General features: G+C 49.8%; 1 protein-coding gene across 5 annotated transcripts in view; it reads right to left on the bottom strand.

Moving 5' to 3' along the window:
• The window catches only part of LOC141099773 (uncharacterized), a 176,091-nt gene that overhangs the window by 123,137 nt on the left and 40,710 nt on the right, over positions 1 to 12,244 (bottom strand). For all 5 annotated transcript variants that reach the window (XM_073587824.1, XM_073587826.1, XM_073587828.1 and 2 more), the window contains exon 6: positions 9,559 to 9,695. In XM_073587824.1, coding sequence (XP_073443925.1) covers positions 9,559 to 9,695 — 137 coding nt within the window. The remainder of the gene's footprint in view (positions 1 to 9,558; positions 9,696 to 12,244) is intronic.

Genomic DNA, 12,244 nt, shown 5'->3' with positions numbered 1-12,244 from the left:
AACAGGGCAGAAGGGCTAACCGCAATACTGAGGGAGCGCAGGGACCTGAGAGCCAAGGGTGACGCTGCGCATAGAATGCTAGCGCCACAGAGATTGACAAACAGGCGTCTTACCTGCCAAGACACCAAGCAGAAATACTTGGTGGGCGCCGCCATGATGGGGCGGAGCCACCGGGTCACGAACTCCCAGGATGCCTGGCAGCTGGGGAAGAGCAAGCGCGCATGCGCGGGCCTCTGACGCGCCACGACCCCGCAAAGACAGATGGGGAGCGGCGCAAGAGCGTACTGGGAGGGCGCCGGGAGGAGGAGGCCCCCAGGTAAGAGCCTGGGTGTATAACAGTACCCCCTCTCTTACTCCCCCCTCTTAAGGCTGGACAGGAAACTCCTCATGATGTGAGGGGCATTGATGTTCTCCCGGGGCTCCCATGACCTCTCCTCAGGACCGAACCCTTTCCAATCAATAAGGAAAAAGGTCCTACCCCTGACGGTTTTCTTCACAAAGATGTCCTCGACATCAAAGATGTCCTGAGCGGTGCTAGGTTAGGGAGAGTGGGACGAAGTTGGGTGAAAGCGATTAAACACCGCGGGTTTGAGGAGCGAGACGTGGAAGGTATTGGGAATCCACAGAGAGGCAGGTAGTTTTAACTTATAGGCCACGTCGTTGATGCGACTCAAAACCTCAAAAGGGACCAATATAACTCGGGCCCAACTTATAAGAGGGAATATCTTAAGTCGGATGAAGTGTGAGGATAGCCAGACCCTATCCGCCCGGAAGATAAGGGGGGGCGTCAAGGCGTCTCTTGTCGGCGTACCTCTTCATCCGGTCGTTAGCTCTCTCAAGGGCTCCTTTTGTCTCCTCCCAAATTTTAGAGAATTCTGGAGGACAAGGAGTCCGCTGCTGGCACGCCCGAGGCGGGGAAAACGGGAAGAGGAATGCCAGGATGCTGCCCAAAAACCACAAAAATGGCAGACTTGGAAGAGGATTCATTGGGGTGATTGTTGTAGGCGAATTCGGCCCAAGGGAGCAGCGAGATCCAATTGCTCTGGTGTGCATTAGAAAAATGCCGAAGATATGAGGTTAACACTTGATTGACTCGCTCCACTTGGCCGTTGGACTGCGGGTAGTAGGCAGAGGAGAAATCCAGGGTCACCTTCATTAACCCGCAGAGGGCTCTCCAGAAACGGGAGGTGAACTGAACACCGCAGTCTGACACGATATGCCGGGGAAAGCCATGAAATTGGTAAATATGGTGCAAGAAGATCTTCGCTAACTCGGGAACAGAAGGCAGACCAGGCAGAGGGATGAAGTGGGCCATTTTGGAAAAACGATCCGCCACCACCAAAATGACGGTACAGCTGGAAGACGGAGGTAGATCTGTGTTAAATTCCATGGCGATATGGCTCCAAGGGACCGAAGGTACAGGCAACGGATGCAAGAGGCCAGAGGGCAACTGTCTTGGGACCTTGTTTCTGGCGCAGGAGGAGCAAGAAGCGGTGAACTCTAAGGCTGTGTTCACACGTAGTGTTTTTTCGCGGTTTTACCAAATAAACCGCGTCAAAAACACTTATAAGAAGCTTACCATTCATTTAAATGAAGTCCCCAATTTTTGTGCCGATGTATGCGTTTTTTACCGCAAAAAAATAACGCTTGGCGGTAAAAACCGCAGCATGCTCATTAATTCGCGAAAAATTCCGCATTTTTAGCTATTTTTTATGGGTCTGGAACAGCGCGGAAATAAACCGCAAAAAAAAAGCGCATTTTTTTGCGCAAAAAAACGCGCAGAAAAAAAATGCACGTTTTCTGGGAAGGATTCAGGATTTTATGCAGAAATTTTCTGCATATGTGTGCACATAGCCTTAGACGTCCTGGCGAAGCGAGGGCCACCAATAATGGCGGAAGATGAGGGATAGAGTCTTCTTGGCTTCGGCATGCCCGGCGACCTTAGAGGAGTTTCCCCAACACAGAACTCTTACTTTGTCATGGTCCAATACCAAGGTCTTACCAGGTGGTGGGTTGACCAGACTTAGAGGAGCCAGGGTGACGATCTTAGCTGGATCGATGATGTGGGCAGGACTCTTCTTCTTCGGTAGGAAGAAACGACCTCGATAGAGCATCTGCTTTGGTATTTTTATTACCAGGTCGAAAGTGGAGCTCGAAGTCAAAGTGCACAAAGAATAAGAACAATCTGGCTTGCCGAGGGTTGAGCCTTTGAGCAGACTGAACGTAGGCCAAATTCTTGTGGTCGGTAAATATGGTGAAGGGATGGACGGCTCCTTCAAGAAGGTAATGCCATTCCTCTAAAGCCAGTTTTATAGCAAGTAGTTTCTTGTCCCCGATGGAATAATTGCGTTCGGGAGGAGAAAAGGCTTTAAAGAAGAATCCACATGTAACAGCCCGACCAGTGGAGGTTCTTTGCAGAAGAACTGCTCCTGCTCCAACAGATGATGCGTCGACCTCGAGAATGAAGGGCCTATTGGCATCCGGACGGTCGAGGACAGGCGCTGTAGAAAATTCCTTCAGAGTTTGGAAGGCGTCCTCTGCCTCACGAGGACCAGAGGTTGGGATTTGCCCCTTTGCGTACGAGAGCAGAAACAGGCTTGGTTGAGGTGGAGAAATGAGGGATGAATTGCCGATAACTGGCAAAGCCGAGAAAGCGTTGAATGGCTTTGAGTCCAAGGGGACAGGGCCAGTTAAGGACAGCGGACACTTTCTCGGGATCCATCTTCAGACCAGTCTTCGAGACCATATAACCTAGAAAAGACAGGGACTGTTGCTCGAAGACGCATTTCTCCAACTTGGCAAAAAGGTGTTTCTCTCTTAGACATTGTAAAACTTGCAGTACGCCTCGTCGATGGGTAGAGAGATCCGGAGAAAAGACAAGGATGTCGTCCAGATAAACCACGACACAGGAGTAGGAGATCCCGAAAAATATCATTAACGAGCTCCTGAAATACTGCTGGTGCATTGCAGAGACCAAAGGGCATAGCAAGGAACTCATAGTGACCATCACGAGTGTTGAACGCAGTCTTCCACTCATCCCCAGCACGAATTCGGACCAAGTTATAGGCTCCTCAAGATCAAGTTTGGTAAATATTTGTGCTCCACTCAGGCGATCAAAGAGTTCGGGGATGAGGGGCAACGGGTACTTGTTCTTTACTGTAATGCTGTTTAAACCTCTGTAGTCGATGCACGGGCGGAGAGAGCTGTCCTTGACAAAAAAGAAGCCTGCGCCTGCAGGAGAGGAAGACTTTCGTATGAAACGCCTGCCAAGATTCTCTTGAACGTACTCCGACATGGCTTGCGTCTCTGCAGGTGAGAGCGGATAAATCCTACCCCTCGGAGGGATGGCTCCAGGGACGACATCAATGGGGCAATCGTAAGGTCGGTGCGGCGGGAGGTTCTCGGCCTCCTTCTTGTTAAAGACGTCCGAAAAAACTGTAAGCGATGGGCAACCCGGGGTAAATGGAGAGGGAACGGGGACCACCCACAGGACGCACCGGCAGCAGACACCTCGCCCCACAGGACTCCCCCCAGCACAAAATATTGCCATTATGCCAGTCCAAGGTAGGCTCGTGCGCCCGTAACCAGGGAAGGCCGAGAAGAATAGGATAAGAGATGCCCGCTAAGACATAAATGGCGATTCTCTCCTTGTGCAAGGCCCCTACCTGGAGTTCTACCTCCTAGGTGACTAGGGTAATGGTCTCTTGTAGGGGTTTGCCATCCACGGAAGCGAGGATCCGTGGAGTTTCCAAAGTTTTAACCGGGACCGAAAATTTAAGGACCTCCTCGAGCCTAATAAAATTTCCTCCTGCGCCGGAATCCACATAGGCTGCCATAGAAAAACGTTTACCACCAACGTGCATCAAGACGGACAGAGTGAGGGGTAGAGAGGCATCACACACACCTAGGGAGGCCTCTCTTACCTGACCTAGGCGGAGGAGTTTTCCGGACGTTCCAGGCAGGCACGGACCAAATGAGAGGCACTGCCACAGTAGAAACAGAGACCATGGGTGCGCCTCTCCTCACGGAGTTGTCCAGATAGTCTGAGCTGGTCCACTTGCATGGGTTCTGGCATAGAGGCTGAAGCGGACGTCCCGGACCGAGGACAGGGCGGTCCACAGATGGCTGGGGAAGAACGAGGAAGCCTCTCACGAGCACGTTCTTGGAATCGAAGATCAATACGCGTGGCCAGCGAAATCAGATCTTCTAAGCCAGTGGGGGTATCACGACCAGCCAACTTATCCTTAATTCGACCCGCAAGACCTCGCCAGAAGGCCCCCACCAACGCTTCGTTATTCCATCCCAAATCAGAGGACAGGGTTTGAAACCAGATGGCGTACTGACCCACTGTTTGGGACCCCTGGTGAAGGTTAAATAAAGATTCCGTGGTAGAGGCCAGGTGACCCGGCTCGTCGAACACTCGAAGAAACGTCTCCAGAAAGGTGGCTAGCTGGGAGACCACAGGATTGTCACGCTCCCAGAGAGGGTTAACCCATGCCAAAGCGTCTCCCTCAAGGTGGGAGACAATAAAAGCCACCTTGGCCCAATATATGGGATATTGCTGAAGCAGGAGTTCAAAGTGGAGGCGGCACTGGTTCAGGAAACCCCGACACAGCTTGGGGTCCCCACTGTAACGAGGTGGCTTAGCTAGACGGGGCGGTGGGTGAGGAGCCAAAGGTGGGACGGGAGATGCGGCGGCCGACTGCAGCGAAGAGTAAGCGGTCGTCTACAGAGGCCATGTAACCGAGGATATGGGTCTGAGTATCTCTCTGCTGAACCAGCTCTTGCTGCAGTCCAGTCAATTGGGAAGTGTTCCCCGGATCGGAGGCCTGGAGCGCGGAGATCCGGGAGTCCATAGACTTCATGAAAGTCATGATACGGGTCTGATTCTCCCGCAAGTAGACTAGCTCTTTCTGAGCCGCAGCGGCTCCAGCGGGGTCCATGGCCTGTTTGTTCTGTTAGGGTTCTAGGTAGGAACCAGAGAGTGGACCCACTGGGTCGTGGCTCCAGAGCCCCCAAGGGCGAGCGGACCAGGTGAAGACCACCCCCTATACAGGGAGTGTTAGGGGCAGGACCAAGGGAGATTGAACCACGACGGCCGGAACCAGAGGGACGACCCGGGGTGTATACAGGAGAGCGGATGAGAGTGCAAGAGAGCATACGAAGGGAAGGTATGGACCAGAGGCAGGTGGAGACAGGTTGTGGGAGCCGAGATGGATTAGGACGGGCAGAGACCAATAGCTGAAATAGAAGGGGGACACAAGGAGATTAGGAGACACTGGACCGGTGGGTACTGGCAGAACACAGGATAAGAGGGAAGAGGAGAAGGTGGACGGACAGGCACAATACACGGGTGGCAGGTAACGACAGAAGCAGCGGTCCAGGCGAGGGACAGACACGGTAGCAACACAGGGTGACTAGCAGAGGCACGGGAGGGAGAGGTAGGACAAGAGGACGGAGCAGGGAGCAAGAGCAGGCAGACACTGGACGGGAATGCGAGGCAGCAAACAGGGCAAAAGGGCTAACCGCAATACTGAGGGAGCGCAGGGACCTGAGAGCCAAGGGTGACGCTGCGCATAGAATGCTAGCGCCACAGAGATTGACAAACAGGTGTCTTACCTGCCAAGACGCCAAGCAGAAATACCCAGTGGGTGCCGCCATGATGGGGCGGAGCCACCGGGTCACGAACTCCCAGGATGCCTGGCAGCCGGGGAAGAGCGAGCGCGCATGCGCGGGCCTCTGACGCGCCGCGACCCCGCAAAGACAGACGGGAAGCGGCGTGAGCAGACTGGGAGGGTGCCAGGAGGAGGAGGCCCCCTGGCAAGAGTCTGGGGGTGTAACAGTGTGTTTTAACAAATAAGAAATTTGAGGGGATATGCCGGCAAGATGAGTATTTTTGCAGCACAGTATCTGGAAAATGGTACATAATGCCTAGACATTTCAGTTTTGCACATCTGTCACGGAAATTACATTTCTTGGAGAATATTTAATATGTAGTAGGTGTAAAAATATTAGCAAACACCTACAATTAGAAATAAATAAAACATTGCTCTTCTGACTCGCCATGTCACTTACCACATGTGCAGGGTATTGCAGTAGCTTTGGTATTCATGGATATGGCCACTTACACTGTTAGTTGCTAGTGGTCATAGCCATGGATACCTAAGCTACTGCAATGCCCTGTACATGGGTAAGCAACAGAAAATCAGAATAACTATACTACATTTTTAATTGGAGGCATTTGCTAGTATTATTACACCAACTACATATTGCAATAGGATCTTGGAGATGGGAACACCCCTTTAAGTATTTAGCGTCCACCTCCAATTATAATCCACTATCCTGCATCACCCAAAACACAAGGACGAAAAATGTCTACTTTATGTTGGCATCATGTATTAAGCCCTCCCTGACCTCTCTGTACATGTCTGAGCTGGTTGTTAAGTAGGCTCAAGAGATAAGCCTGCTCTATACGCAACAGGTGCTAGCTTGTTACAGAGTTGGCATCTACTTGCAACAGCAGCGTTTGGATCTAGCCCATATCGCTGATGTTTAACACTTCCCTGCATTAAGACGTGAATGAACATATTGGGTAGCTGCCAGCAAATGTTTGAGGTGGATCAGGAAGCAGTAAATGCTGACTATATTACATAATGTGTGTCTAAATTACATAGTCAGCAATTTCTGATAGAAGTGCTTAAATGGCACAGATGCTCGTGCGCACCAGCAACCATAGTCCCCACGTCCCCTCTTCGGGGCACAATGAGCTAATATGGCAGCCAGAGTGCCTGCTGAAGGCTCCTGCTGCTGCAATTCCTGCAATCATGCAAAGCTCAGCTGCAGTCAGAGCTTCATTTGAGACCAAGTTTTGTTTTCTGCATAATGCTACACAGTTGTATTGCAGGACAAAATACAAGTGATCAAACACAAGACCAGGGTGGTTCAAGTAACGCATCAGTCGCATCAGTCCTACAACGCAGTAATTGTGGAGTGTTAACAGCTGACATCATTCATGTAAATGACTATCTCCGACAAAGCTCATTGGGCATTTTGTAAGTGTTCACCTTGCCTAACTACAATACTGTATGATCGCAATTTCAGGAACCCTATGAAAAGGTATATAATAAATATATATAATGCAAATGAAAAAAGTTAAAATGAGTCCAAATGGAACATTTGCAACTTTAAAGTACCCCTTTTTATCAGGGCTGTGGAGTCGGAGTCGGTAGAAATGTACCGACTCCAGCTTTTAAAAAAATGTATCAATATTTCATAATTGAACTTTCATATGAATTTTATAAATGTTACTCAAATACAGTGGGGCAAAAAAGTATTTAGTCAGTCAGCAATAGTGCAAGTTCCACCACTTAAAAAGATGAGAGGCGTCTGTAATTTACATCATAGGTAGACCTCAACTATGGGAGACAAACTGAGAAGAAAAAATCCAGAAAATCACATTGTCTGTTTTTTTTTCATTTTATTTGCATATTATGGTGGAAAATAAGTATTTGGTCAGAAACAAGCAATCAAGATTTCTGGCTCTCACAGACCTGTAACTTCTTCTTTTAGAGTCTCCTCTTTCCTCCACTCATTACCTGTAGTAATGGCACCTGTTTAAACTTGTTATCAGTATAAAAAGACACCTGTGCACACCCTCAAACAGTCTGACTCCAAACTCCACTATGGTGAAGACCAAAGAGCTGTCAAAGGAGTATGCGCGAGTACGCGTGTGTGTGTGTATGCGCGAGTACGCGTGTGTGTGTGTATGCGCGAGTACGCGTGTGTGTGTGTATGCGCGAGTACGCGTGTGTGTGTGTATGCGCGAGTACGCACGCGTGTGTGTGTGTGTGTGTGTGTATGCGCGAGTACGCGCGCGCGTGTGTGTATGCGCGAGTACGCGTGTGTGTGTATGCGCGAGTACGTGTGTGTGTGTGTGTATGCGCGAGTACGTGTGTGTGTGTATGCGCGAGTACGCGTGTGTGTGTATGCGCGAGTACGCGTGTGTGTGTGTATGCGCGAGTACGCGTGTGTGTGTATGCGCGAGTACGCACGCGTGTGTGTGTATGCGCGAGTACGCGTGTGTGTGTGTGTGTATGCGCGAGTACGCGTGTTTGTGTGTGTATGCGCGAGTACGCGTGTTTGTGTGTGTATGCGCGAGTACGCGTGTTTGTGTGTGTATGCGCGAGTACGCGTGTTTGTGTGTGTATGCGCGAGTACGCGTGTTTGTGTGTGTATGCGCGAGTACGCGTGTTTGTGTGTGTATGCGCGAGTACGCGTGTGTGTATGCGCGAGTACGCGTGTGTGTGTATGCGCGAGTACGCGTGTGTGTGTATGCGCGAGTACGCGTGTGTGTGTATGCGCGAGTACGCGTGTGTGTGTATGCGCGAGTACGCGTGTGTGTGTATGCGCGAGTACGCGTGTGTGTGTATGCGCGAGTACGCGTGTGTGTGTATGCGCGAGTATGTATTTATGTGAGTACAGGCAGCGGTGGGGGGGGTTTCAGCAGCGGCAGGTCTTTCCTTCCGGCTGTGACAGAGGTGGGTGGGAGGGCAGCGGCGGGGGTGTCCTGGCGGCAGCCAGCCGGCAGGAAAGACCACGGCTTGCGGCCTGTGCACAGGCCGCAATCTCTCCAGCCGGCTGTGACGGAGGTGGGTGTTCAGGCAGAAGCGGGGGGGGGTCCATCGGCAGCGTCCCGCTGGTGGTCCTGGCACCACTAGTGGGTGCCATATTGGAATACCAATCACTGGGGTATTTCAATATGGCGGTCGGGATACTTCCGGTTGGCGCGATGGATTGTGGGATTTGGGGGACATCCAGATGGAAGTGGATGACAATTTAAGGTAATTATACATATATAGATGTTTAAACTGTATTTTGTCATCAAATCGTGGATGTGTGGCTTGTTTGGCTATTTTCATGCTGAAGGGGGCAAGTTTACCATTCAAATGGAGTATCATTTGTGTGTGGGTGCAGTATGAACGGGGATACAAAGGAATCACTGAAAAACAGTGTTTAGAAATAATAGAACAGATTTTTGACCAAGGGTTTTCAAGTTCACAAATTGTGGTGGGAGGCAGGAGCTCCCCACAATTTTTATGCAAACACAGCAATACCCTATGTACCCTATTCGTGTCCTTCTAGGGATAAAAAATATTATAAAAAATTATTATAAGAGTGTCAAGTGAACATGCTCGACTGTTTTCATGTTTCCCATGTACATGTATATTCTCTGGATCGATGAGTCTAAGTGTGTATGTATGTGAGTACGTGTGTATGTGAGTACGTATGTGTGTGATTGTGAGTACGTGTGTGCGCGTTTGTGAGTACGTGCGCGTGAATATAAGACAGTGGATCGATGAGTCTAAGAGGGTGAAAGGTAACTAGGCAGATTTCGATGGTATATCCATAAAACTCATCGTCAATGAATGATGTTTAAATGAATGTTTAGCTGTAAACCTCATCCTCTTATGCATTTTCTGCGTTACACTGACATGAGTGGGACCTCAGTGGAGGAAAACGGAGCTATGCAATTAGAATTACATAACGAATTGTACTCACCAAGTAAGTCCTTCGGTGTCTTAAACTTTCAATATGTTTTATTATAAAATACAGGGGTCCGATCACTTTGCAGAGACTGCACTTGAAAGCATCCTCACAATCAACTTCATGAAACAGTTGAATGATGTATTGCAAACCTGGAGAGAAAAAAAAAAAAAAAAAAAAACTCTTTAGAGGGCAGGGACAGAAAAAAACTCTTTAGGAGGGCAGGGACAGTAATGTATGGATTTAAAGGGGTTTTAAACAGTTCTTTTGTAAATACATTTTAGTTTAGTACCAGAAAACTGAGCCTAGGATAATCTTCTAGTAATTCCAGAACCAGATATATTGGTAGGTGCCCTTCATTCTGAGAATCACTTTGGCCTTGCCCAGAGATTTCAGCTACTTGAAATTTTAGAAGACCATTTAAAGCAATGCTTCATACAAAAACAATCGTTAATCAGGGTACAGAAATTTCTAGTAAGTGTGATAAAACACTCCGGGATCGCCTTTGCTGGGGTCAAAGGACTAGTGCATTCAGCATTAAACTCAGGCGCAGAGCTGGGATTCGGGTTTAACTGACCCGGGGTCAGGTTTATTAACGGTGAAAGCAATGCAAAAGGAAATAAAACATAAAACAAATCCTTGCCTGTCCGGCACTAACTAAACAATGGACAACCTAACTACCAACTGGCGGGCTTCTCCCGTCCAGCCAAACCACAGTTGCAGTGGGCACTGCTTCCACTCACGTGTGTCTCTCACACAGACAGGCTCTCTGTGTTCCCAGGCTGAGACACTCACACAACCACCTTGCATCGTTTTATATCCACCTCCCATTATTCATTAGCAAGCAGGTGCGATACTGACCAGACTAGGCCACATAGGAAAGGAATCTGGGCGAGATATACCTGCCCTCATCCACTATTCCCACATGATTCTCACATATCCCCCCCCTCTGCTCAGACCACTCTGGTCGAGCAATGACACCCGCCAAACAGTGCACTCGGGACAGGGCATCTGCATTTCCCATCTGTACCCCTGGGCGGTGCTCCACCGTAAAAGTGTAGGCCTGCAGGGCAAAGAAGCACCGGGTCACCCGGCTATTCCGTTCCTTGTTCAAGTGCATCCACTTGAGAGGGGCATGGTCAGTGATCAGCCTGAACTTTCGGCCCACCAGGTAATATTTGAGGGCCTCTAGAGCCCACTTAATGGCGAGGCACTCTTTCTACGACTGCATACCTTTGCTCGTGTTTATTCAGCTTCCTGCTGAGATAGAGGACTGGGTGTTCCACTCCGTCCCTCACTTGTGAGAGTACGGCTCCGATACTGGTATCAGAGGCATCCGTTTGTACCACAAACTCGCTGCGGAAGTCCGGAGTCACCAGTACGGGCTGAGAGCAAAGTGCCCGTTTTAGGCTATGGAAGGCTTCTTCAGCCGCTAAACTCCATTTAATCATGACGGAGTCTTTCCCTTTTGTAAGATCCGTCAGGGGGGTAGCGATGGCTGCAAAATTGGGTATGAACCGGCGATAATAGCCGGCGATCCCCAGGAAGGCTTGCACCTGCTTCTTGTTGACAGGTTGTGGCCAGTCCTGAACCGCCTGAATCTTATCAACCTGGGGTTTAACAACACCCCTCCCAATTACATACCCCAAATACCGGGCTTCTTCTAGCCCGATGTGACATTTCTTGGGGTTCGCGGTTAGACCTGACTCCCACAGGTCGTCAATCACAGCTTGTACTTTCTGGAGATGAGTCTCCCAGTCCAAGCTGTAAATGACAATGTCATCCAAATAGGCCGAAGCGTACCGCCTATGTGGCCTCAAGACTCGATCCATCAGTCTCTGGAAGGTTGCCGGTGCCCCGTGCAGTCCAAACGGCATATACACATACTGAAATAAACCTTCCGGCGTAGCAAATGCCGTCTTTTCTCTGGCAGCCTCAGCCAGAGGGATCTGCCAATACCCCTTTGTTTGATCTAGGGTCGTAATATACCGGGCTTTTCCTAACCGATCTATTAATTCGTCGACCCGGGGCATAGGATAGGCATCAAATTTTGAGACCGCATTCAGTTTCCTGAAGTCATTGCAGAACCGGATGGTGCCGTCCGGTTTAGGAATTAGCACAATCGGGCTGGACCACGCACTGTGCGATTCCTCAATGACTCCTAACTCTAACATTACCTTCACTTCTCGGGAAACGGCTTCACGGCGCGCTTCCGGGATTCGGTAGGGCTTTACGTGAACTGTGACACCAGGTTCCGTTACGATGTCATGTTTCATTAGCATAGTCTGCCCGGTTTTTTCTGAGAAAAACTTTTGGTTGTGAAGTAGAAACTGCCTGACCTCAGTCTTTTGCCGCTCCGAAAGAGTCTCTGCAACCCGTACCTTCGGTACAGTATGCGAGCAGACAGGACGGGCCAGCTCCGCTGACAAGGCAGAACGATCCTTCCAGGGCTTTATCAGATTTACATGATAAATCTGTTCAGGTTTCCGTTTACCTGCCTGGTATACTTTGTAGTTTACTTCACCAACTCTTTCCTTGATCTCAAAGGGGCCCTGCCACTTTGCCAGGAACTTACTGTCCACCGTGGGGACCAGGATCAACACCCTATCTCCGGGTGCAAACGTACGGATCTTGGCGCCCCTATCAGATTCTTTTTTGGGCTCCTTGAGCCTGTATCATGTGTTCTTTGACGATAGGCATA

The sequence above is a fragment of the Dendrobates tinctorius genome, unplaced genomic scaffold (assembly GCF_039654945.1).
Source record: "Dendrobates tinctorius isolate UK_male_01 unplaced genomic scaffold, ASM3965494v1 ptg000102l, whole genome shotgun sequence".
NCBI classification, from domain to species: domain Eukaryota; kingdom Metazoa; phylum Chordata; class Amphibia; order Anura; family Dendrobatidae; genus Dendrobates; species Dendrobates tinctorius.
This window is presented reverse-complemented; position numbering and strand designations above follow the sequence as displayed.